This window comes from Dromiciops gliroides, chromosome 2 (assembly GCF_019393635.1).
Source record: "Dromiciops gliroides isolate mDroGli1 chromosome 2, mDroGli1.pri, whole genome shotgun sequence".
NCBI classification, from domain to species: Eukaryota; Metazoa; Chordata; class Mammalia; order Microbiotheria; family Microbiotheriidae; genus Dromiciops; species Dromiciops gliroides.
In genome coordinates, this window is record NC_057862.1 from 386,823,991 (window position 1) to 386,850,793 (window position 26,803).

The 26,803-nt window shown below is 40.3% G+C and overlaps 2 protein-coding genes across 9 annotated transcripts in view; one reads left to right on the top strand and one right to left on the bottom strand.

The window, feature by feature from the left end:
* The window catches only part of GTF3C4 (general transcription factor IIIC subunit 4), a 35,497-nt gene extending 21,609 nt beyond the window's left edge, over positions 1-13,888 (bottom strand). For all 6 annotated transcript variants that reach the window (XR_006354817.1, XR_006354816.1, XR_006354815.1 and 3 more), the window contains exon 1: positions 13,404-13,888. Coding sequence is in view for 1 of the 6 variants with exons in the window: in XM_043984221.1 (XP_043840156.1) it covers positions 13,404-13,808 (405 nt within the window). In the remaining 5 variants the exon portion in view is untranslated. The remainder of the gene's footprint in view (positions 1-13,403) is intronic.
* A 265-nt stretch (positions 13,889-14,153) lies between these two features.
* Positions 14,154-26,803, top strand: part of DDX31 (DEAD-box helicase 31) — a 91,385-nt gene continuing 78,735 nt past the window's right edge. For 2 of the 3 annotated variants that reach the window (XM_043988819.1, XM_043988817.1), the window contains exon 1: positions 14,154-15,178. In XM_043988819.1, coding sequence (XP_043844754.1) covers positions 15,065-15,178 — 114 coding nt within the window. In that variant the 5' untranslated portion in view covers positions 14,154-15,064. The remainder of the gene's footprint in view (positions 15,179-26,803) is intronic. The other variant, XM_043988816.1, reaches the window with a different exon arrangement.

Sequence of the window (26,803 nt, forward strand, 5' to 3'; positions counted from 1 at the left end):
GCTGGAATCAGCAGAACTTGGCAAAAGATTGGATATGGTGGGTGAGAATAAGGATTTGAAGATGACACCAAAGTTGTGAGCTTGGATTAATGGGATTAGTAGTGCTTTTAACAGTAAAAGGGAAGTTATGAGGGCGAAGTTTGAGAAGAAAAGTAATGACTTCAGTTTTGGAAATATTGAGTTTAAGATGTCTACAGGACATCTACTACAAAATGTCTAGTAGGCAGTTGGAGATGCAAGGCTGGATGGAGGCCAGGAGAGAATTTAGGGATAGATAAATAGATCTGAGAATTATGAGGATAGAGATGATAGTTTAATACATTGGAACCGATGAGGTCAAGCAAAATAGTATAGAGTGAGAAGAGAAGATAGTCCAGAACAGAGCCTTAGGAGAAACCAATGGTTAGTAATATGACCTGGATAAAGATTGAGTAAAGGAGACTGAGGAGTGGTCAGATTGGTAGGAGAACTAAGAAAAACATGTCATAAAAACCCAAAAAGAAAATGTATCAAGGAAAAGAGGGTGACAGATAGTGACAAAGGCTGAAGAAAGGTCAAGAAGAATGAAGATTGAGAAAAGGTCATTCGATTTGTCAATTTAGAGAGCACTGATAACTTTGGGGAACACAGATTCAGTTGAATGATGAAGTCAGAAGCCAGACTGCTAAGAAGAGAATGAGAGGAAAGGAAGTAGAGACATTAATTGTAGATGTCCTTCTCAAGAAGTTTAGCCACAAAAGGGAAGAAAGATACAGAAAAATAGCTAGTGAGGTCTGACAGATCAAGTGAGGGGTTTGGTTTGGTTTTGTTTTAGTGAGGCAATTGGGTTTAAGTGACTTGCCCAAGGTCACACAGCTAGTAAGTGTTAAGTGTCTGAGGCCAGATTTGAACTCAGGTACTCCTGCTCTATCCACTGTGCCACCTAGCTGCCCAAGTGAGGGTTTTTTAAGTATGAGGGAAGACAGAGCCATGTTTGTAGGCAGCAGAGAAGCAGCTTGTGTTGTTACAGTATATTGGTAACCCTGAGATATAAGAAATACAAATATAAAGTCTCTTGCATCTTGGGTAGATTGTCCTTAAAGAATTTATAAAGAAGCATGGATAAAAGTCACATGGAATGAGAAGGAATGGAGGGACAACAATATGCACTGGTGAAAGGAGTAACTATATCATGAAATCACTAATCCACCCAAGCAATAAATCTACAGTCTACATTTCAGGTTAAAAAAAAAATCAACTGCACAAGAATAAGGAATACAGCCAAATGCAGTTCACATGAAAAAGATTTGGAAGCTTTCATTGATCATAAGCTCAATGAGCCAGTGTTACGATGGAACTATTTTAAAAGTTAATGAATTTTTTCAGAATGTTAATAGAAATAGTATTCAGATCAAAGGAAGTAATAGTTCTACTGTACCTATACTTATCAGACTACATCTGGATAATGTGTTCAGTTCTGAGTATCACATTCTAAGTAGAACACTGACAAACTGGAATGGATCCAAATGAGGGGTACCAAGGTAGTTAGGGATCTGAAAACTAATTCGCCTGAACAACAGTTGAAGGAACTAAAAATGTTCAATTTAGACAAGAGAATACATAAGGCAGATGAGATAATGTCTTGAAAAATCTGAAAGACCACTATTATGTAAAAATAATTAGGTGGCGCAGTGGATAGAGCACTGGCCCTGGATTCAGGAGGACCTGAGTTCAAATCTGACCTCAGACACTTAACACTTACTAGCTGTGTGACCCTAGGCAAGTCACTTAACCCCAACTGCCCAGCAAAAAACCAAAAACCAAAAACCAAAAACCAACCAACCACACACACACACACACACACACACACACACACACACACACACACACACACACACACACACTATACTTATTCCATGCAGCTTCTGAGGACAAAAGTAAGAAACAATTGTTGGAAATTATCAGGAGGAATACTTTGGCTCAACATGGAATAAATTTACTAATATTTATTACTATTAATGAATAGAGTATACTATTTTATAAAGTTGTAAGACTTCCTGTCACTGGAAGCATCCAAGCATTAGATGATCTTGGTGATAGAATTTTTTTTCAAAAGCTAACATGTATTTAGTGTTTTAATATCTACAAAACACTTTATATCCATCACCTCATTTGATCATCACAACAATCATCCCTATTTTGTGGATGAGGAAGCTGAAGCTCAGAAACCCTCTTATTTCACATTACTCTCTTGAATTTTACATTTTAGCCAAACTGGACAACTGAAGTCTGCCTCTCAACAAATTCCACTCACTACTAGTATAGTCCTTTGGGGCCAAGCATAACAAGTCTAATTCTTCTCCCACAAGCCAGTCCTTCAAAGGACAATCATCAACAGAAAAATAAAAGGACAAAAACAGATTTCTTCACATTCCCTACCAATTTATCATAGTTTAAACCCATAGGGCCCTCTTTTAGGGTTGCAGACAATTTAGCATCCATGTTCTATACAATCATAGTTCCTCTAACAAGGATGCCAGTTGAAATGGTGGCTTATCTGATGTGATATGCATATCAAATTCAATAATAAATGGAAAATAATTTACCCAGGTAAATACCTATTAAGAGTTGAGAAGAGCTAAGAGTTGGAGATTGAGGGAATGCCCATCAATTGGGGAATGACTGAACAAGCTGTGGTGTGTGATTGTGGTGGAATATTATTGTGCTGTGGGAAATGATTAGCAGGATGATTTCGGAAAAAACATAGAAAGACTCATATGAACTGATGTATAGTGAGGTGAGTGGAACCAGGGGAACAGCATTATTGTTCTATGAGCAATTGTGAATGACTTAACTACTCTCAGCAATACATTGATCCAGGACAATCCAAAAGGACCAATGATGAAGTATACTATCCACCTCCAGAGAAAGACTTGATGTTGATTGAGCACAGACTGAAGCACACTATTTTGTGCTTTCTTTCTTTTTTTACTGGAGTCTTTTTGTATAAATTACTAATATGGTAATGTTTGACATAATTGCAAATGTATAACTTATATCTAGTTGCTTGCCACCTCAAGGAGTGGGGAGAGTAGGGAGGGAGGAGGGAATGAGAGAGGGATAGAATTTGGAACTCAAAACTTTAAATAAATAAAAAAGTCGAAAAGAAAGATTTTCTATTACTACTTTGACAGGATCTAAACTAGAGACTGAGTCAAATTCTTGAAACTTCCCTTTTTTTTTTTGGTGAGGGAATTGGGGTTAAGTGACTTGTTGTCCAGGGTCACACTGCTAATAAATGTCAAGTGTCTGAGGTTGGATTTGAACTCAGGTCCTCCTGAATCCAGGGCTGGTGCTTTATCTTGTAACGATTGGAATGACGCCACGGGCTGGAGACTTACTGTAGAAGAATTCTGCCCATGAAGCGAAGGTCTTTGAGGGCAAGACCAGGAGTCAGGAAGTGACGTGGGCTAGTGGGAGGAGGAAGGAAGAGACTGGCGCTCAGACGGAGGGCTCTTTCCTGAGGACGCTGGCGGAGAAGGGAGCTAGAAATGTGCTCTCCCTTTAATAGATAGGAATCTAGGCCTTTCTCTCTCTCTTTACCAAATTCTTATTCTCCTTAATAAATGCTTAAAAGTTTAACTCTTGCTAAAGCTTATAATTTATTGGCGACCACTCATTAGATATTTTAGACAGTTTAGCTAGAATTTTAGCCCTTAACAATCTACTGTGCCACCTGGCCGCCCCCAAAGAGAAGTATGTGGAATTATGTCTGCATTTTCCTTTGTAATTTTTTTTTTTGCAGGGCAATGAGGGTTAAGCCTAGGGTCACACAGCTAGTTGAAACTTCTTTATAAGAATACTATGAGTTTTTTATTTTATTTTTTTAAATCGAGTTAACAAATTCTTAGTTTATTTCACTCTGGGCCCTCAGTGCAGAAAGGCAATCCTACTGTTCTTTCCTAGTCGATTCCCTCTCCCTTGGACCACAGTAGCTATTTCAAACTTTTCCTTCTCTCTTCAGGCATCCTATACCATTCCCTCTACTCACTCTTTCTGGTGGAATTTCGACCCTTACTTCACTAAAAACACTGAGGCCATTTGCTAAGAGCTCCCCCCTCTTCATCTCACAACTCAAGGATGTCAGTCCTCTATTGTTTATTTCATCCTTTCCCTCAGTCTCTGATGATGATCCAGTGGCCCTTTTGCTTGGCAAAGCCAACCCCTTTCCATGCATGTACCTCTCTCTCTAGAACTCTCCTATCTTCTCCAGCAGACTGCCCCACAATATTCTCTAACCTTTTTTTCATCTTCAATCTTTCTCTACTGTTTACTTCTCTGTTTCATACAAATGTGCTGAGCCACCCTCATCCTTAAAAGCCCCTCACCAGATCTCATCATGCTCTTCAGCTATCATCCTATATCCCATATCCCCTTCTCAGCTAAACCCCTTGAAAAAGCCATCTATAATTTTCTCTCACTCTCTTCTAAACCTTCTGCAATTTGGCATCTGACCTCATCCTTCCACTGAAATTGCTCTCTCCAAGTAACCAGCCATCCTTTAGTTGCCAAATCTAATGGCCTCTTTTCAATCCTCATCTTTTGGGATCTCTGCATCATCTGATACTATTGATCACATTCTCCCTCCTGAATGCTATCTCCTCTCTGGGTTTTCATTACTACGTTCTCCCATCACTCTCTTCCTCCCTGTCTTACTACTATATCCCAGTCTCTTTTGCTGGATATTCCTTCTTGCCATGCCTGTTACTTGTGGGGGTCCCTCAAGGCTCTGCCCTGGGCCCTCTCTTTTCTTTCAGTACTCTCTCATCTACTTCCATTGGTTCAATTGTCAGCTCTATGCAGATGATTCCCAGATCTTTCCAGCCCTAATCTCTCTGAATCCACCTATTGTACATTTTGAACTAAATGTACAATAGACGTCTCAAACTCAACATGTCCAAAACAGAACTCTTTACTTTCCCTCCATTTCTCAACTTTCCTATTACTGTTCAGAGCATCACCATCCTCCCAGTCATCTAGGCCCTCAATCTCACTGTCTTCTTTAATTCCTCACTCACACTCACCCCATCTATCTCATCCATTGCCAAATTTTGTTATTTTTGAATTCACAACATCTTTCATACAGTCTCCTCTCCTCATTCACACAGCAACCAACCTGGACCCAGATAGCTCTGAAGGAGAGAGTGAGGCTGATGACTCTACATAGCAACTCTGCCCCACCCCACCCCCCATCCAATTCATTGCAAATCGTGACATCATTTTCCAGATGTCACGGTCCTCTTTGAGAACAAAGGACAAACAATGAGCATGCCAGGTATTGCTAATTTCTGGAAATACAAAAAGAAGCAAAAAATAGTCCCTGCCTCCAAGGAACTAACAATCTAATGGAGGAGACAACAAGCAAACAAATATGTACAAACACACAGCAATGGTATCAAACTGAAATAGAAATAGATCTCTGCTGGCCCCATGATGACCTAGAAAATCATAAATGAACATTAGCTATGTTGTACTGTATTTTAATTTAATTTGTTTAACATTTCCCAATTATATTTTAATCTGGTTCAGGCAGCCTTCCAAGGTTTTGTAAGCCCATGCCCATTCTCAATTCTAATATTTTTATTATACAGGATAAATAGGAAATCATTTAAAAGCCAAAGACACTAGAATTAAGAGGGGATGGAAAGGGTTCCTGTAGAAGATGGGATTTTATTGGGGGCTTGAAGGAAGCTAAAGAATACAATAAGGAAAGGCATGGGAAGCAAGAGAAAATGTCTGGAGCTGAGAAATGGGGAGTCTGGTTCTAGGGACAGCAAGGAGGTCAGTGTACTGTATTGAAGAGCATGTGAGGGGATAAGATATTAAGAAAACTGGAAAGATGAGGGGGGGTTCCTAGGTTATAAAGGGTTTTAAACTCTAATCAGAGGATTTTGTATTTGATTCTGGAGGCCATAGGGAGCAACTGGAGTTCACTGAGTAGAGAAGTGACATGGTTGATAGTTGCTTTAGGAAAATCACTTTGGTAGCTGAATGGAGTATGGATTGGAATAGGAAGAGACATGAGGCAGACGTACCCATCAGCAAGCTGTTGAAATATTCCAGGCATGAGGTGATGAGAGCCTGCACTAGAGTGTGATGGCAATGTTAGGAGAGAAGGGGGAGCATTCAAGAGATGTTGCAAAGATGAAATTGACAGGCCTTGGCAACAGATTGGTTGGGGCTGGGGGTTGGTGAGAGATAGTGAGGAGTTGAACATGACTCTTAGATTGTGAGTTTGAGTGACTAAGACGATGATGTTGCTTTCCGCAGTAATTAGGAAGGTTGGGGGTGGGGAAGGTTAAAGAGTTCTATTTGACATTTTTAGTTTAAGAGATCTACTGGCATCCAGTATGAGATGTCTGAAGGGGAGTTGGAGATGTGAGACTGGAGGTCAGCGGAGAGGATGGGGCAGGATAAGTATATTTGAAAATCATCAGCATAGAGAAGATAATTAAATCTAGGGGTGTGGATGACATCACTGAGTGAAATGGTATAGAGGGAGAAGAGAAAAGAGCCCAGGAGAGAACCCTGTGGAACATCTACAGGTAGAGGGCATGATCTGGATGAGGATCCAGCAAAGGAGTCTAAGAAGGAGCAGTCTAATAGGTAGGAGGAGAACCAGGAGAGAGCGGTATCCCAAATACCAAGAGAGAAGAGAGTATCAGGGAGGACAGGGCAATTAATTATATCAAAGGCTGCAGCAGGGTAAAGGAGAATAAGGATTGGGGAAAAGGTCAGTGTCTTTGACAACTAAGAGATTACTGGTCATTTTTCAGAGAGGAGCTTTAGTGGAATGATAAGGTCAGAAGGCAGATGATAAGGCATTAAGAAGAGAGTGGGGCAGCTTGGTGCCATGATGGATAGAGTGTTGGGCCTGGAGTCAGGAAGACCCATCTTCCTGAGTTAAAATCTGACCTCAGACATTTACTACCTTACCAGTTGAGGTTGTGTAACATAAATTTAGAGTGGACCCAGTTGGAAAGGTTGGGTGCTTTTCCCCAACTTTGTTCAAAAGCACAGGTGTTAGAGCAAAGGCAGTGAATAAGGTTGAGGCTTGACAGGTAACTAGTGATTCAAGAGAAGAAGGCAGTGTAGAGCTGAATTGGTTTACCAAAGAGTCAAGAGGTGGCTAATGCAAGGGAGATGGCCTGGGAGAGAACTGAGGCAGTTAGGGATTAGAGGTTATGGTGTGAATAAAGAGTTGGGTTTGGTAAGGGAAGGCAGAAGGAGAAATGAAAAGCCGATAAATTATGGTTAGATAAGGGGATTTGGGAATTCTTGAACACAGGTGCATTTGTGGATGATGGCAAGATCAAAGGTATGGCCATCTTTGTGAGTGGCTGAGGTGTGGAACATATCATGGGAGGCAGAGTTGAGGAATGGAGTGATTAGGGTATTTGAAAGAGAGTCAATATGTATGTTGAAGTCCCCTTGTATGAGAGCAGGACTTGGGGAAGAGAGAAAAAACAATTGTGAACTGGGTTATTAGATTTGTTGAGGAAGGAAGGGGAGTGACCTGGAGGTCTACAGACAATAACTATGAGAATTATAATTAGATGGTAGATATGGCTTGCCTGAACTTCAGATGAGAAAAGGTTACTGAGTGATGGGGGTACAGGGAGAACCTGGAAGTGGCAATGAGGAGCAAAAAGTATTCCTTTTCATTGTTTTATTTTAATATTTCGTTTCCCCCCAATTACATGTAAAAAAACAATTTTTAACATCCATTTAAAATTTTTTTTGAGTTCCAAATTTTCTCCCTCTGTCCCTCCCTTTTCTTCCCCTGCCCTTGAGTAGGCAAGCGATTTGATAGAGGTTATACATGTGCTATCATGCAAAAAATATTTCCATGTGAGTCATACTGTGAAAGAAAACTGACAAAAAATAAGAAAAATAAAGAAAGTAAAGGAAAAGTATGCTTTGATCTGCATTCAGATTCCATCAGTTCCTTCTGTGGAGATAGACAGCATTTTTTCATCATAAATCCACAAGTATTCCAACTTCTTCTTTTCAACCAGTGAGCCAAGGAGAATGAGTGAAGGTGCAGCAAAAAAAAAAAAAAAAGTTCTGACAACATTATGCTTTTACTCAATAAACTCCAAGAGCTCCTTATTACCTTTAGGATCAGATAGAAAGTCCTGTATTTGGCATTTAAACCCTGTTACAATTTTTCAATTGAAAACCCTGGCTCCTTCTTCCCTTTCCAGTCTTTATATGAAGGGTTGGCTGGCTCACTTGCTATTGCTCACACATGACATTTCATCTTCTGACTTTGTGCCTCTGTTCTAGCTGTCTCTTATACCTGGAATTCTGTCCCACCTCACCACCATCTCTTAGCTTCCCTGGCTTCCTTTAACTCTCAGCTCAAATTCCACCTTTTGTCAGTCATGTTCCCCACTGTTTGGTAGTGCTTTCCACTCTAAGGCCACCTTACATCTACTGCCTGTATCTTTATATTTATACATGATTTATATTTACATATGATTTATATGTGGCTTTTCTTCTCTCCAGTCCTTATAATTTGTCTCTCATCACCTCACCCCATTTTAGCTCCACCTGGCCCCACCCTTACCCCATGACATGATGCTGAACTCTTTGAAAGAATGGAATGCTTTTTCTTTTTCTTTGTGTCCACTGTGTCTGACACATAGTAAGCATCCAATCTGAGTGAACAGAACCAATATCCCCTTTGAATAGTAATGCTCTAGTGGTTGAGTCTTATTTCCCATCCCACCTCCAAACCCAAAGGATCATAGGCCAGTGGACAGCTTTAATTTGTTTTATTATAATAACAATGGCCTATCTATTTGGACCTTACTGTCAAATCTACAGGTGATCCTTTGGTCAATTTACTGACAACCACTTACTTAGTTATTGTAATCAACATCAAAGAGCAGATATTACATTAGGAATAACACTGAAGTCAAGAGAGTTTACAAGTTCTTTCATGATAGTTCTGAAAAGGGAACTCGTCAAATTTGACACAAAACTGTTACTGTTACAAACTGACAGTTGTTACAACTGTAAATCTCAGAGTTTTATGAAGGAAGTTGTGAACCTGGGACTAACAGAAATTATGTAGTTCAACTCTTGCTTTGTCAACTTTTGCTTCTAATTTAGTGGTTGGAAGGCATTCAAACTATCCAAATAAATTATAAACTTGAAACAAATGTTAATAAAACAACTAAGTTTCAATTCAGAGGTCTTCAACCTAATACAGAGGCAACTGGCATAAAAGAATAAAGGCATAAAAGTCTGGACAAAGGTGACTGAACACAACTACAGTCTCAACTTTCAAACTCTTACAGCCTCTGATAATGACCTGAACAGAATCTTGCCTTCCCTATTTCATAAAGATGTGAGAATAACAGAGATAAAATATTAAACTTATTAGATAGAGGTGATATTCGATTTCTTAGAAGAAAGCTTCTCTATAAATTTAAGGTATTATTCTGTGAACAAGAGATTAAAACAGGAAAACCTCTCTTTCAGGATGGAATTAGTAAAACAAAATCAGTCAAGAAGTATTTACTAAACATGTACCATGTACCAAGCACTGCACTAGGTGCTAGGGATACAAATACAAAAGTGGAACAGTTTGGCATTAAGAATCTATTATTCTGGGGCAGCTAGGTGGCGCAGTGGATAGAGTCCCTGGAGTCAGGAGTACCTGAGTTCAAATTCAGCCTCAGACACTTGACACTTACTAGCTGTGTGACCCTAGGCAAGTCACTTAACCCCAATTGCCTAAAAAACAAAAACAAAAGAAACAAAAAAAGAATCTATCATTCTAGGGGGCAGCTAGGTGACAAAGTGGATAAAAGTACCAGCCCTGGATTCAGGAGGACCTGAGTTCAAATCCAGCCTCAAACACTTGACACTTCCTAGCTGTGAGACCCTGGGCAAGTCACTTAACCCTCATGCCCGCCCCCCCAAAGAAAATCATTCTAATAAGGGGATATAACACATTCAGAGAAGGAAATACAGGATATACAAAAAATAAATTCACAATGATTGGGGGAGGGGATACTAAGCACTGGTATAATCGGAAAAGGATTCTTGAAGGAGTTAGCACTTGAGTTGAGCCTTGAAAGGAAGTAGGAGTTCCAAGAGGCAGGCAAGAAGGGTGAGTACTCCATATGCAAGAGACAGCCTGTGCTTATCTATGGGCTTTCTATAAGTGAAGGAATGGAATGCTGTGTACCAGGAACAGAAAGCAGGCCAGTTTGGCTACAGTATAAAGTGTGTGAAGGGGACAAAAATGTATTCAGCATGGAAAAATGCAGGAGAGCCTAATGGTGAATGTTTTTTATTTTATTTTACCCTAAAGGCAATGGAAGTGACTAAAATTTGCTGAGAAGAAAAATGGCATGGTCATAGATGTGCTTTAGGAATATCACTTTGGTAGGTGTGTGAAGGATGGATTGGAGATAGACTGGATGCAGGGAGACCAATTTAGAGGCTACTACAATAGTTTAGATAAGAAATGACAAGGGTCTGAACTAGAGTGGTTGGGGTGTGAGGAGCTGATATGAGATGTTGAGGAGATGAAACTGTCATTGATGGGATATGGGCCAGTGGGAGAGTAAAGAGTTGAGGATGACTTTTAGGTTGTGAACCTGGATTACTGGAAGAATGGTGTTACCCTACACAGAGATAGAGAAAATTAGGAGGGGTGGGTTTAGGGGGAAAGATAATGAGTCCTATTTTGAACATGTGGAATTTGGGATACCTATGGGACATTCAGAGAAGTGAGAAAGTAGAGGTAACAAGTACAGACAGTGGTCTCTTGGAGTTAAGACTATGTAAGAGAGGGAGAACATGAGTTAAAAGTCTGAGGAGATAGTAGAGTCAACTGAAAGATTCTGAAAGGTAGGGAAGATTTGGACATGTTTGTAAGCACCAAGGAAGAAACTAGTAGACAAAAGTTGAAAAGTGGGGAGAATGGGAAGGTGACAGAAGGAACAAACTTCTGGACAGAGATGGGAGGGAATGAGATCAATGGACACAAGGTACAAGCAAAGCTATTGGGGTTGGCAAGAAGGGTCATTTCATCATCTGAGACAGGTACAGAGGAACAGAAGATGAGGCATAACATTGAGGTGATCTGGTCTGGAATTAGGGAAGAAAGAAAACTAGATTCAGCTTAACCAGTGTTCTCACTAGTCTCCAGCAGAAGTCTACACTAGTCAGAATAATAGCCTTACTGTCCCCTATACACATGTGGCAATAAGTTGTTGTTGATAATGATTTTGCATAAAATAATCTTCATTCTTACCACTGGAATACCTACCCTTCCACTTCTTTGACAAGCTAATTCTACACTTTTCACCAAGATCTAGCACAAAAAAACTCATGTTTTCCACAACCTTAAGCCTTTTAAATTTTTCCTTTCCCTTGAGTTCCCTTTTAGTATACATTTTTGTCATGCTAGCTTGATTTAATGAAAGACAGAGTATGTGGTATAAATAGGCCTGGAGTCAGGAGACTTGGGTTCAAATCTTGATTCAGACACTTATCTGTTGTCTGATCATGGACAAGTCTTTAATCTCTCAGAATTTTAGTTTCTTTATCTGCTAAAAATTGAGACAATACTTGAAGTTTCTAACTCATAGGGCTGTTGAAAGAAAACAATGTTCAAATTTTCCAGTCCTACAAAAATGGGTCTAGCATACAACTTGTTGAAAACTGTTCATTTCAGGCATTTTGTCTCCCTGACTGTAAGCTCCTTGAGAGTAAGGCCAACATCTTTTACTGTCACTTGTCTTGTATAATTTGTAGTACACTGCTAGGTATATAAGAAACTTGTTGAATTGTGCTGTTTTATACTTAGATCCAATCAGTTTATTCCTATCTCCCCCAAGGACACCTTACAACATGTTCAGTGGTATATCTTTACCAATTTTAAAATTTAACATTGTTGGGGTTTTTTTGGGGGGGGGGCCCAGGGCAATTGGGGTTAAGTGACTTGCCCAGGGTCACACAGCTAGTAAGTGTTAAGTGTCTGAGGCCGGATTTGAACTCAGGTCCTCCTGAATCCAGGGCTGGTGCTTTATCCACTGCGCCACCTAGCTACCCCCCCAACATTGTTTTTTAGTCAATAAGTTAACTTAGAAACTAGTCAGCAACATTCTGGAGGTTATGTCCAATGCCCCCATGTAACATTTAAGATGGCTGCTACAGGCAACGGGGAAAAAATGTTAAATAATTCAAACTTTTTTTTTCCAAGGGAGAGTTCCTGAACTTTCAAACCCTGAAGAGTAGGTATATGGTCTGAAATACTTAAGGGGATCTACAATTTTATATATTTGGGTGCAGACTGCAACCCATCCATGCTTGCCCATCCCTTGGTACTCCTGTCCAGTCCCTCCATGAGTTTTTATAAATGATTTCTCCAATGTGTTAGTAGGCTTCCTAGATTTCTCCTTTCTATTAAGAAGATCTTTTAAATAGGAGGGAAGAGTGAACTCCCTAGCTAAAGAAGCACTAAATGAAGAATATGAACCAAAGGATTTCTAAATTTCTAAAATTTTATAACCAAGATTATAAATGCTTGAATAAAGCATTGATTTGGCACATAGTTAACTGCTAAGTGAAATGCGATGCCTTCATAAATTTTACTTCTTGGGCAGTAAAAAGAAATCAATCTGTAGCTGTGGATCACTTAAGTTTTAATTTACTGAAAAGTGAAGAGCAGCATCCCTTTTATGATCCATTGTGTTTTACCCATCTGCCCATCACTAAGGGACAGAAAACTTTATAACTAAAGTTACTGAGACGTTTGAGACAATAAAAAGGGGGTCAAAATCCTTCCTCAAAAGCAAAAGCAGCAGCTTACTCTGGAGTAAACAAAGCCAGCTTCTGGGCCTGCCTTCCAGGAGCCAGTCACAGACAATAGGAAGTGGCAGGCAATAGTGGTAGGTCTAGGGTTGGCTCAGTAGGGGTGGGAGGGAGCCAGTAACTGTTAAACGAACTGCAAGAAGCCAAGACAGGTGGAGTCGGAGCTCTTGGTGGGCCAGGTTTCCTGGAGGAGACTGGTGGGATGGGGGAAAACTCCGGCATCCTCTGGGCAGGGGGGGGGGGGGGGAGGGTGTGGAAACAGCTGTCGAGCAATCCTAGAGGGCAGAGACAACCCGCTCTTTTTTCCAGAATCAGGCCAGTGCCTTTGGCTCAAGTCGCCCGGTAAATATTCAACAGCAGCTGTTTATCAAGGGAGTGGGGGTGAAGGGGAGGGATGGGAGAGCAGGAGCCGGGGTTCCCTGAGGGTGAGTGACGGGACTACAAATCAATCCCAAGCTAGGGAGGGAAGGACAGAGGCTTGCTGCGGGTCCCGGAGGCCGCGGGGAAGGGGATCCCAGACTTACTTTGAGCAGGCAGCTGTTGGCCGGGGCGGGCACCGAGGTGCGATGGATGACCAGGTCCTGGCCGGGGCTGTGCACGTCGCAGATGAGCTCCAGCACCGCGATGCTGCGGGCGGTGGAGACCGACACCCGGTGGTCCTCGGACCAGGAGAGCGGCTCCAGGCCGCTAACGGGGTGCTGCAGCTTCACGGCCGGCTCCCGCCGCGTCGCCACCAGCCCGAAGCCGGCGCTGGGCCCCGCCGCCCCGGGAGTCCCTGGAGCCGCAGCGGCAGCCGCGGGCTCTTTCTCCTTCTTCTTCCCTTCTCCTTCCTCTTCCTCTTCTTCTTCTTCCTCCTCCTCCTCCTCCTCCTCTTGCGGCTCAGCCTCATCCGCCGTGGACATCACCCGGGGCTCGTCGGACACCGACATCTTCTTTGGAGCAGTAAGGCCCGAGCCGGGGACGCGCTAACTCCCGCCGTAGCCGCCGCAGCCGCCGCCGCAGCCGCCCCCTCTCCTCCCTCCTCTTCCCGGCTCCCCGCGGCCCGGAGCGCCGCGGAGCCAGGGAGGACCCCGCTGTTGCCTAGCAACCAAACCCGGGCCTAGGTGACTAACGCACTGCCTGCCTAGAATTCATGTCCCCTTTCTTTCGAACTATCACAGATGTAGCAAGTCTCCTCGCGGATGGCTTGTGTTAGGGGGTGGAGGGGGAGGGGAAGGGGAATAAGAAGGGGTCGAGGCTCCGGGCACGTCCCTACAAAGATCAGATGGAATGGCAAGGAGCCCAGGGGAGGAAAATTTGGATAAATAGTAGTCGTCCCTTCCTCCTCTCTCACCTGGGGACCTCTCCTTTGAGTGAAAAGCTGCGAGTGACCCATGTGTCTTGCTTACTAAAGTACAGATCACCCTCTGGGAGGGGTGCCATTGATCGTTTGGCATCTCTGATCCTTTGGAGGAAACTGGTCATGATCCTTCAGGTGCTGCATCAGGAAAATATCTCTGAAGAGGGCAATCCTTTGGTCTTTCTCCTGGCCCTGGGTCCTAAGAATTCAGGGTATTTTACAGACATCACCTCTTATATGGAGTCATTTTCTTTCCTCTCTTTTTCTTTGGCGTAGAGGACTCTGTGTAGGTGTTTTTGTAAATAGTCCCTTTTCAACCCTCCTGCCAAACCACAGAGAGATTCATCAGAAACAGAGCAGAGAGCTTTCAGACGTCTCTAAAATGCCCCCCCTCCCCCATGGAGAGGGTTTATAACACGCGGCTTGTAATATCAAGCAAGGCTACCTTTCCTATCCTGAATTTAGGAAATACACAACATGCCTGCTCTCCAACGTGTTATTCTCTATGTATTGTGTGTGTTTCACGGGAACACAGACGCTCAGATGCATTTAAATTTATTTGTTTGTTTAGTTCTATTTCTTAAGGAAAGTCTCTGGAGCAAAAGAAGAGTGACAGCCAAGGCATCTCAGTGACTTAAGGACTAAGGGAAGTGTAGAAGGCAGCTATGCCGGGGTCCTTCATCGTAATTCAGGACTGCACTCACTCACTCACGTGTTGACTGGAGTAGTACTGAAACTGACTACCGTGAAGTTCCGTCCCGCAGCTGCAGAACTGGATTTTCTTTGAGTTTTAGATTCACAGGCCCTTTCTTCCCCATAACCTGCCCACTCTGCCTTGGACAAGCTATGGCAGCAGATGAAGGTTTACTTCTCAATATTTCAGAGGACTGGACCTCCCCGGGCTTTCACTACTCAGAGCACAAGAAGTTCTCCAGATCCTTCGGAGACAAGGAGAGAAGGGTAAGGCTCTGTATCTTTGAGGTTGTGTTGATGATACCATGAGATATTAATTCTGTTTGTGTTGATTTTGTGGTCAGGATTAATCTGAAATATGCTTGACTCTTGCAATCTTCCCCTCCCCCCACCACGTTAGTTTGTTAGTTTTTCATCTGGGTAGTATAGTGGAAAGAACACTAGTTCTGGAATTAAAGGGACGGATTTGCTCCTAACACTTACAACCTTGGTGACCGTAGGTGCCTTGGGCAAATCATTTACCTTGTTCTCGTCTCAGTTTCCTCATCTGTATAATGAGGGGTTTGGATTACATAGCCTCTGAGGTCTCTTCAAGCTCTAGATTTATTATGATCTTATAAGTTGCCTTACTAAGGTTATCCAAAAAAATTAGATCTCAGGCAGGGTCTCAGCTGCCTATTTATAAAACCAAACATAAGTTTAAAAGGTTGTAAGATGATGGAATGTAAGAGTTGGAAGGAAGTCACAGTGTGAGTTAGAAGTAGAGTCAAAACTAACCCCCCATGTCTTTTGACACGCCAGTCTATTTCTCTGACCTGACTTTTAGGAACTTTAGTTATATCAAGACATCAGCCATAGGTTATATGCAAAGTAACTTGAGATTGATTTACATTATGTCAGAGGTAGAAGTTATTAGGTCCATACATTTCATTTTATAGATGGGGAATCTTGGGCCAAAAGAGGGGCTGTAACTTGACTAAGGTCACACAGACTTGAGCCCATTTCTGAATCAAATACAGAGCTCTTCCTCCTCTCCACCACTCCTGTTGTAAGTAAGGTAGACAGAACTTCAAAGCTTAAATCTTTGTACTCTGCTACTGATCTCCAGTTTGTTTTTGTGTAAGTAATTTTGAAATCATTTCTGCCCCTATTTCTCCGTTTGTGAAAAGGAAGTGATCTTATTTTGTAGATTATACACTTCTAGTGTGGCCTGGCTTCTTGGATTAATTTTTAAAGTGCTTCTGGTTGTGGTCAATTAGTCAACAAATATGTATCAGGGCGGATTTTGTGCCTGACTTTGTTCTAAACACTGCTATACAAATAGTAGAGAAATGTATGAAGTACCAAGTACTGTTACAGGTATATTTGAAAGATATTGTAGTGGCAAAGTATTGCCAAATTTAAAGGGCATTCATTCCTTGGTCTTAGTGATAAAGTGAGCAAAGTATTTTTTTATGTGCCATCTTAAGAATTGTAAACATGTTAAGGCATCTAAGAGGCACTTACTCATCTTGGCCTCAGCCTCACTTAAAAATGAGGTTGGAACTAAACTTTCAAAGTTCTTTTCAGCCCTAAGATTCTATAATTCTAATAGGTTGGTAGATGACGGGAATGCTGAAGATAGAATAAATCTTGATTTTAGCCAAATGTTTGAGAGAGTATCTCATAATAAGTTGATATCAATAAGATGATAAAATATGTCCTGTATGGGGCAGCTAGGTGGTGCAGTGGATAGATCACCGGCCCTGAATTCAGGAGGACCTGAGTTCAAATTTGGCCTCAGACCCATGACACTAGCTATATGACCTTGGGCATGTCACTTAACCCCAATTGCCTCACAAAAAAAAAAAAAAAGTTTTTTTTAAAATAAATAAATAAATAAACATATTTTTTTTTAAAATGTCCTGTAGGATCCTGATGATTATTGCTCATATTCATGTAGCATTTTACAAAGTGCTTTCCTCATACTATACAGCAGGGACAGTCAGTGCTTCCTTGATCCCTGAGTTATTGGTTCTCTCCCTTTCCCCAGATAATCACATATATACTCCATCTGTTTTATTGTCCTTGGTAGAATGTGAATCTGTTGAAGGAAGAGACCATTTTTTGTTTTATCTTTCATTCCCAGTACCTAGCACAGTGTCTGACACATAGTTGGTGCTTATTAAATGCTTGTTGAATTGGATTGGCAATAGAAGACCTGAGTTCTAGTCCTAATTCTATCAGTTGCTCACATTGTGACAGTGGGCAAATCACTTCTCTTGTGTTGGTCTCACTTTTGTAAAGTGAGGAGATTGGACTAGATTATATCTAAGGTTCCTTACAAGCTCTAACAATCTGTATTTCTCTGACCTAATTTAAAAACTTTCTTTGTATGGTTTTATAAGTGGGTCACTGAGATACACTCCTAACATTTATAGTTGATATAAGGTTTGCAAAGTGTTTCACATATATTATTTTATCTGATTCTTAAAGTAACACTGTGAGTTGGGTGTTATTTTATTTTATTTTTTTAAGTGAGGCAATTGGGGTTAAGTGACTTGCCCAGGGTCACACAGCTAGTAAGTGTTAAGTGTCTGAGGCCGGATTTGAACTCAGGTACTCCTGACTCCAGGGCCGGTGCTCTATCCACTGAGCCACCTAGCTGCCCTGAGTTGGGTGTTATTATTAATCTCATTTTACAGATGAGAAAACTGAGACTGAGAGGGTAAGTGTCTTGCCCAGTGTACACAGTAGTGAGTGATTGAATCAGGATTTGAAATCAAGTGCTGCAAATCATGCTACCTAATTGTCTCAGGTGTTTACCTGTATATCACACTTTAATGGTAAAAAATCACTTTATATGTTATCTCACTTGATCTTCATAATAACACTGCCAGGTAGGTGCTGGTTTATTCCTATTTTACAGATGAAGAAACTGAGGCTATATAGTCTTATAAAACAAGAAGCCTGTTAAGTAGGTAATGCAAGTATTCATTCATTCATTCATCCATTCAGGTAGCACTTATTAAGTGTATACATTGTGTCTGAAACTGAAGGTACAAAGACAAAAATTTAAGCTGCCACTTCCCTCAAGGAACTTAAATTCCACTGAAAGGGAGGCAGAAAATATTACACATTTAGGTAAATGCAGAGTATGTACAAAGTAAGTCAAAAGTAACATGGTAGAAGGGCACTGATGACTTAGGGGGATGAGAGATCAGGAAAAGCCTCTTTTAGACCATAGCAACTGAGCTTTGCTAAAAGTTTAAAAAAGCGATCGATATCTTTTGTTTTTACATCACCATCATTTCCAAAGATCCGCCTTTCCCCAGAGAGCCATCCTTTGTAACAAAGAATAAAAAGAATGAGAGGGAAGAAAAAGCAGTGGGGCAAAACTCACCACCATCAGCTGAAGATGACAGGGTGATAGGGTTCAATACTTATCATCTTCCACTCCACAAAGAAGGGAGGGAGATGCTTGTTCTCCTCTCTTCTTTAGGGCCAAACTTGATCATTATATACAAGTGTTCAGATTGATTGATGTAGTAAAACAAATCAATGAATAAACAAACTTTTAGTAAGCACCTACTAAGTTCCAGGCCGAGGCAGCTAGGTGCCTCAGTGAATAGATCTAGATAGGCTTAGAGTCAGACCTGAGTTCAAATCTGCCTTCACACTAGCTGATAGGAAGATAGGAGGTAGGGAGGGCTTGGGGAAAAGAAAATGAGTTCTGTTTTGGACATGTTGAATTTAAGATGTCTCCTAGCCATCCATTTTGAGATGTCTGAAGGGCAGTTGGAAATGCAAGATTGGAGGTCAGCAGAGAGGTGGGGGCAGGATAGATCTGAGAATTATCAGGTAGAACAGAGAATCATCAGCATAGAGGTGGTAGTTAAACCCTTGGGAGTTGAAGAGGTCACCAAGGGGATGAATTGGAGAGATGTCATTGAGGAAAAATGGATTAGACTTGACAACTATTTGGATATTATAAGGTGAGGAAAAGTAAAGAGGAGAGGATGATTCCAGGCTTATAAACCTGGCTATCTTGAAGGATGGTGGTATTCTTGGCAAAAACAGGGGAGTATGGAAGGAGAGGTGGGTTTGATGGTAAAAAACAAATGAGGTCTTTGAGTATGAGATGCCTACAGTACATCTCATGATGGCATTCTGGTGCTCCAGGCTAGTGAACCAGGATAGAGATTGGAGTTGGCATTGAAGATCTGGGACTCATCTGCATAGGGATGATAATTGAATTCATGAGAACTGATGATATTCCTGACAGAGGGTGTATAGAGAGACAAGATGAGAGCCCAGAGCAGAACTTAAGGTAATCGTGAGCTGGTAAAGATTGGGTCCATTATTGAGTATCATTTGCAAAAGGTCGCTTGTTCCCTCCTAAGACTGTCACCAAGAATGCCCTCAGTTTATGCATAGATGGCCCTCATCAAGATTTTGTACAAATGGAAAACTAAGCATAACGTTAGTAGTTGAATTTTGGGGAGGAGGAGGGTCACCTTTCGAAATCAGTTGGGTCCAAGTGCCAAGTTTTATAATGTGATATTATATTACATATATATATATATATATATATATGTGCATATATGTGTATGTGTATATATATAACATGCCCAAACTATTCTATCTGCTTTTCTAGCCTTTGTTCTCATTAGTGCTATTTCTTCTTCCTCTGTGAGCACTTCAGTGACTGGATTTAGAGTGCAAGTGTGATGGTCTGATTATCATTGGTGAAGAAATGGTTTATTATAAGAATTTTTGCAGGTGTTTTCCATTTTTCTTTGGTTTGTAGTCCTTTTCCATATTCATTTCTGAATGCTCTTGGGATGACTTTGCTTAGATATCTTGATGAGCTTTCTTTAGACTGGTTTTGCCTTCTACAGTTCTGTCTTATGAGATAGTACAGGTCATAATTATTCCTCATTCTATTAAAAATTATTTTTTTCAATTAACAAACATTTATTTTCCTTCCCTCTTAACATCTTTCCCCTCATGGGAAAAAAAAAAAGAAAAACCAAAACCTTGAAACAAATATTCATATGCAAGAAAAATAAATTCCTACGCTGGCTGTGTCTGACAATGTGTATGTTATTTTAGATTTTGAGTCAGTTCATCCTTCTCTGAGGAGGGAAGGGATATATGGAGCAGGTAAGCATTAGCTTACTTTATCATCAGTCTTCTGGAATCTTGGCTGGTCATTGCATTGATCACAATTTTTAAGTGTTTCAAAGTTTGTTTTTTTTCTTTACAATGTTATTATGCAAATTATCCTACTGGTTCTATTCACTTCACTATGCATCAGTTCATACATGTCTTTCCAGGTTTCTCTGAAACTACCTCTTTTGTAATTTCTTACGGCACAATAGTATTCTATTATAGTCACACACCATAATTTGTTCAGCCATTCTCTAACTGTTGAATATCTCCTTAGTTTCCAGTTCTTTGTCACCTCCAAAAAGAGTTGATATAAATATTTCTTTATATATGAGTCCACATCATCCCTCTTCATAAACTTTTACAGATGAGTTTATATTTTAATCAGGTGTTTCTTTTGGTAGCCGTTTTTCTTTCTTTTTTTTTCCCCAAGTAAGTCAAATGTTTGCTAACTAAAGCTCTTCTTGGAGTCTTTTGGTCTTTTTGTTGTAGCAACTAAATTACATTGCTTTAACTTCTGTATAAAATAATTCGTGTTGGTGTCATTTCTGTTGTCCATTTCTCATTTTAATAATTCATTTTTTTTTTTTTTAGTGAGGCAATTGGGGTTAAGTGACTTGCCCAGGGTCACACAGCTAGTAAGTGTTAAGTGTCTGAGGCCGGATTTGAACTCAGGTACTCCTGACTCCAGGGCCGGTGCTCTATCCACTGCGCCATCTAGCTGCCCCAATAATTCATTTTTAACAGTTGAAGGTCAAACTTTGTTAATTGAATGCCGTGATTTTTTTTCCTCTACTTGTTTATCATAAGTTTAGATCTTAGGGCTGCCAAGTTTATGGTCTGACTTTTCACAGTCCTCATGAAAAAAGAAGTGGAGTTAATGTAAGGAAGATGCCTTTTTCTAGGACTTTGAACAAGAGGGGGAAGAAAAAGATAGGATAATAGCTTGAGGAAATGATAGGTTCAAATTAAAGGGTTGGTTTGAACTGTGGGGAAGACCTCAACATGCTTGTAGGCTTCAGGGAAGGACACATTAGGGAGGGAGAGAAGGGATGCCTGTGGGGTACACTGGGGGGGAGATAGCATTAAGGATACAAGGAGTGCATTAGCCTTGGCCTGGGGAAGGGCCACGTCTTCATCAGAGAGTGGAGCAAAGGAAGAGAGAACGGGAGATAATGTCCAAGGTTTTTGAGTAGTAGGATGGGGAAGAAGATGATGCTCATGGAAATGGCCCCTCTGTTGAGAGGAAAAGGAGAGAGGGTGGTATGGGAGGTTTGAAAAGAGGTGTGGAACCATTGCCTGTGAAATGTGCAGTAAAGAGGCACTTAGGGAAGAATGAAAGGCTTATTATTTCTATTTTACAGAACGTGTCATTTGTCCATAGTCACACTGCTAGTAAATAGCAGTCAAATCCAGTACTCTAGAGTATTCTTCCTCCAAAGTATAATAAGTCTTGATAATAATACTGTTAGATTCTTCACAATTGGTTAAGTAATTACATATTAAAAGAATTGGGAGGCTTATTAATAAGAGTTAGTGTTATCAATTGTAAGGGATAATGACCAGGCTTCTTCTGGATCTGCCTCTGACTAGATGTGTGACTTTAGTCACATCATCAAATCTATCTGGGCCTCAGCTTCTTCATCTATACAGTTAAGAGTTTGGACCGCATGCTCTCTAAGGGCTCTTCCAGCTACAGTCATTCTATGAAAGTAAATTTTAAAAGAAATCAATGGCTCTGTGTTGATCTGTAGGGAGGTCTTGCTATATGTTCTCTTTTCTGCCGTTCTTTTCCTTCTCCAAACCATTGTCATCATCCCCCACTTTCTTTTCTTTTTTTTTAGTGAGGCAGTTGGGGTTAAGTGACTTGCCCAGGGTCATACAGCTAGCTAGTAAGTGTTAAGTGTCTGAGGCCAGATTTGAATTCAGGTATTTCTGACTCCAGGGCTGGTGCTCTATCCACTGCGCCATCTAGCTGCCCCCCCCCCCATTTCTTTTACTCCAGTCTCTTATGCCTTTTCTTTGCCAAGGCCAATGCCTGTATATGTGCCCTCGATTTATCCATTCCCATCTTCTCCAACAGATTGCTTTATCAAATAGAATGTATAAACTTCCTGGGAACTTTTTTTTTTTAATACACTGTGCCATGCCTATAGTAGGTGCTTATTAAATGCTTTTTGGTTGATTTTCATAGGACTATCAGAGGATTGTCTTCGACCTACTCTTGTACAACAGTCTTATTTCTAATTTGCTTCATTAACTGAAGAGGCATCCTTAGCAAGTACTGGATTTAGAGACAGAAATCCAGGTTCCTGGCTTTGTAGTTTTGTGACTGAGCAATTACTTTCCTACCTTTAAGCCCTAGTTTGCCCATCAATAAAATATGGATAATAATATTTGTACTACCAACAAAATAAGACTGATGTTCAACTCAGTAAGGATGTATTAAGTACCTACAATATCCACAATGTGTAGTGCTTGGCTCTGGAAACAACAGAAAATAGTTCCTGGTATCAAGTAGTTTGTGGCTCTTTGGAGGTGAGGCAGGGTACAATATTTACACTGTGAAAAAAACATTTTATAGCTCCTTAAAAGTGTTACCAATTTTATAAAATTTCTTATATTTTTTAACTTTTCTATATTTGTTTTACTTCAGTTGTGTGTATGTGTGTGTGTATCTCTCTCTCTTTGTCTATCTATCTATCTATCTATCTATCTATCTATCTATCTATCTATCTATCTATCCATCCATCCATCTCAAAGTAGATAGAGTGCTGGGCCTGTAGTCAGGAAAACTCATGTTCATGAGTTCAAATTCTGCCTCAGACATTAACTAGCAGTGTGGGCAAGTCACTTAACCCAGTTTGCCTCAGTTTCCTCGTCTGTAAAATGAGCTGGAGAAGGAAATGGCAAAGCTTTCCAGTATCTTTGCCAAGAAAAATCCCAAAATGGGATCTCAAAGAGTCAAATACCATTGAAATGATTCAACAACAATACCCTGTCAGAGTATACGCGCGCACACACACACAGAATTTCTTTCAAAACTTCCTTACTAGAATGTTAGTGCCTTGAGGGTAGGGATTGTGTCCTATTTCAACTTTGTATCTCTCCTAGTACCTAAAATAGCATCTTCAACATTTTTGTTGTTGTTTTGTTTTATTTCTTTTCTCTTGTGAAATTAAAACTGGTAAAATTTCTAATCTGGTAAACATTAATAGACATAACTTACATAAACAAAAGCTTTTTGGGGTCCTCAACAATTTTTAAGAGTGTAAAGGGCTCCTGAGACCAAAAAGATCAAGAACCACTGGTATAGGTAATTCTCTATCCCAGTGAAATCACAAGAGAAAAGAAATAAAACAAAAGAACAACAAAAATGACAATGATTAGCCCACTGAATAAAGAACATTTTTTAAAGATAAATAAGTGTATTTTATATATTTTAAAAATTTAGTCTGAAGAGTGGCATCGTTTTACATAATTTTGCATATCTCTTCAGTGTTTGGCTTAAGACATTGTTGACATTCTTTCTTTTCTGGGTTTTCATAATCCTCTTCTCTTCTGGTTCTCTTCCTCCCTATTTGACTTCTCCCCAGTCTCCTTAGATCTATCTTCATTTGTGTCATGCCAACTGTAGGTATTCCAAAGAGTCTATCCTAGTCTTTCTTCTCTTTTTCCTCTGTACTTCCTCACCTGGTGACTTCATCAATTCCCATGGGTACAGTTATCATCTCCATTCAGATTACTTCAGAGCTACTATATCTATATTGCCTAGTCTTTCCACTGAACTCTAGACCATGTCATCAACTATCTGTTGGATATTTCAAACTAGATGTTCCAAAGGCATCTCCAGCTCAATATGTCCAAACTGAACTAATCTTTCCTTCCAAATCCACCCCTCTTCCCAACATAACTATTACTGGCAAAGGCACCACCATCCTTCCAGTCACCTAGGTTCACAATTTTGTTGCCATCCTCAACTTTTTACTCTTGCTCTACATATACAATCTGTTGCCAGATCTTGTCATTTTTGCCTCTAGAGCATCTGTCATATTCTTGCCCTTTTCTCTATTTACCCAGCCACCTCCTTATTTCAGGCTCTCCTCATCTCTGTCATACCATTCCAGTGGTGTCCCAACTGGTCTCAATATCTCCCTCTTCCAATTCATCTTCAACACAGTGGCCAAAGTGACTTTCCTAAAGTGCACATCTGACCAGTTCACTTCTGTACTCAATAAATTCCAGTGGCTCTTCATTGCCTCTAAAATCAAATATAAACTCCTCTGTCTGACATTTAAAGCTTTTTACAACTTGGCCCCTTCCTACTTTTACAGTATTCTTACACATTACTCTTTTCCATACTGTCTGCCATCCAGTCTGACTGGCCTATTTGCTGATATTCACACAGGATCCTATATCTCCCATTTATGTCTTGCACCAGCTTTTTCCTGTGCCTGAAATTTTGTACATCCTCACTTCAGCCTCTGGAAATCCTTGGTTTCCTTTAAATGTCATCTTAAGTCTTACTTTCTACATGAAATCTTCCTTCCTACATGAAGATTTCCCTAGCTGCTACCATCCTCCCTCCCAAAAGTACCTTGTAGTCATTTTGTATATATTTTATGTTATATGTGTACATATATGTGTGTCTGGATGTAATATGCACACATACACATGTTGTGTTCTTAAAATATAAGTTCCTTAAGGACAGGGACTGTTTAACTTTTGTTTTTGTATCTCCAACACATAGTAGGCTTATTGATTGATTCATGGAAAAAGATTTTTTTAAAAAATACATAGAAGAAAAAAGGAATTTCAAGGGGGAATACAAACCAATAGGGCAATTTTGTTACTACCATATTAAAAATCGATTAAAAAAAACAACCACGTAACAGAAAATTATTGTCTCACCTATAGTTTTTTGTTCTTTTTATATTAAATGTGTGATTAAATTCACAATAAAAAAGAAAATTTTTACAAAATTTAATGAATTCACAGCAGGCGTGGTTTTGCCAAAGTCACAAAGCTGGGAAGTTGAGTGTTGTGGGCCAAATATGCTCCTCATGACCGGATTTGACCTCTCTGCTCTAAATGCTCCATAGTCAACTTGTTTTCAGCCCTTTTGTTCCAGCCCACAAAGATCACTTTCTTTTAAAAAAAAATTTTTTTTAATGTGATAAACATTTTTATTTATAGTTTTGGGTTCCAATTTTTATCCCTCTTTCTCTCCCTTCCCTACCCCCTCCCTGAGGTGGCAAGCAATCAGATACAGGTTATACATGTATGCAAAGATCACTTTCAAGCTTTAGGATGCCATCTCTCAACTTCCCAGCTTTGTGACTTTGGCAGCCAGACTCGGATTAAAATGTGATTGGGAGGGGCAGCTAGGTGGTGCAGTGGATAGAGCACTGGCCCTGGAGTCAGGAGTACCTGAGTTCAAATCCGACCTCAGACACTTAACACTTACTAGCTGTGTGACCCTGGGCAAGTCACTTAACCCCAATTGCCTCACAAAAAAACCCCCAAAACAAAACCAAAATGTAATTGGGAAATATTCAACTAAGTAAATAAATATACAATAAAACCTAGATAATGTCACATTTCAAAACTAAGTCAATATGTGGCCTGAGGGGAAGGATCCTTAGGTACAGATTAGTAGCGCCATTTCTATTCAAGTTTGACTCCCTTGATATTGAGAAGAGTAACCAGGATGGTTGAGGGTTGAGAAACAACTGAAGGACTAGATGAAAGAACTAGTTATTTAAGCTGGAGAAGAGAAGAGCAAAGGGATTGTCAGTCAATCAGTCAGCAAATATTCAAGCATTTACCTTGTGCCAGTCATCATAGATTTGGAGTGGAAAGGGACCCCAGTTTTCATCTAAATTCAAAGCTTCTTAAATTATGGGTTGAGACCCCATATGGGGTCACGTAACTGAATGTGGGGGGGTCATGAAAAATTTGGCAACAGTAAAAGATTATGTATACCTGTATACTCTGGGTTGTGTAAAAATTTCTCTGGTGAAAAGGTATTGCCAGTGGGAAAAGTTTAAGAAGTCTTGATCTAATTCAGTACTCCCATTTAACAGATGAGGAAGTTGAGACCCAGAGGACTGAAGTAACTTACCCAAAGTCACACAGGGAATAAGTAGCAGAGCTGAGATTTGAACCTAGGTACTATGACTCCAAAGCCTTTGTGCCATGCATCTCTTTTCAAACTTTTGAACAACTTAAGAAGAAAAGGCGGCCCACTTACTTTGTGTTACTGCAGAGGCAAAACTGGGAACTGTGGGTGAAAGGGAGGTAGATTTTCATTTAACATGAGAATGTTTTTCACATTTCATTTTTGCCTTTTACTTTTATATGTCATTTCCCCATAATGACGACCTACCTTCTAGTAAACCTTTCCTTATCACAAAAAGAAACATTGAGGTAAAATCAAACACCGCAGTGATTCATTCTGATTATGTTCCACATCCTTGTGCCCTGCCTTGTCATGAGAGGTGGCACATCCTTCATCTTCCTCACTGCAATTGGTCTTGATCATCAGAATGCCACAGTGTTCTAGTGTTGCTTCCATTTCCATTGCCATAGTTACTGTGGGTACCATTCTTTTGGTTCTACTTACTCAGAGAAGCCACAAACAATAAACATTTTTTTTTAAACAACATCTCAAACTGTCCAAAAATGGAACAGGCCACTTTATGACATGGTAATAAGCTGCCGCATGCTGCTGAAGGGCCT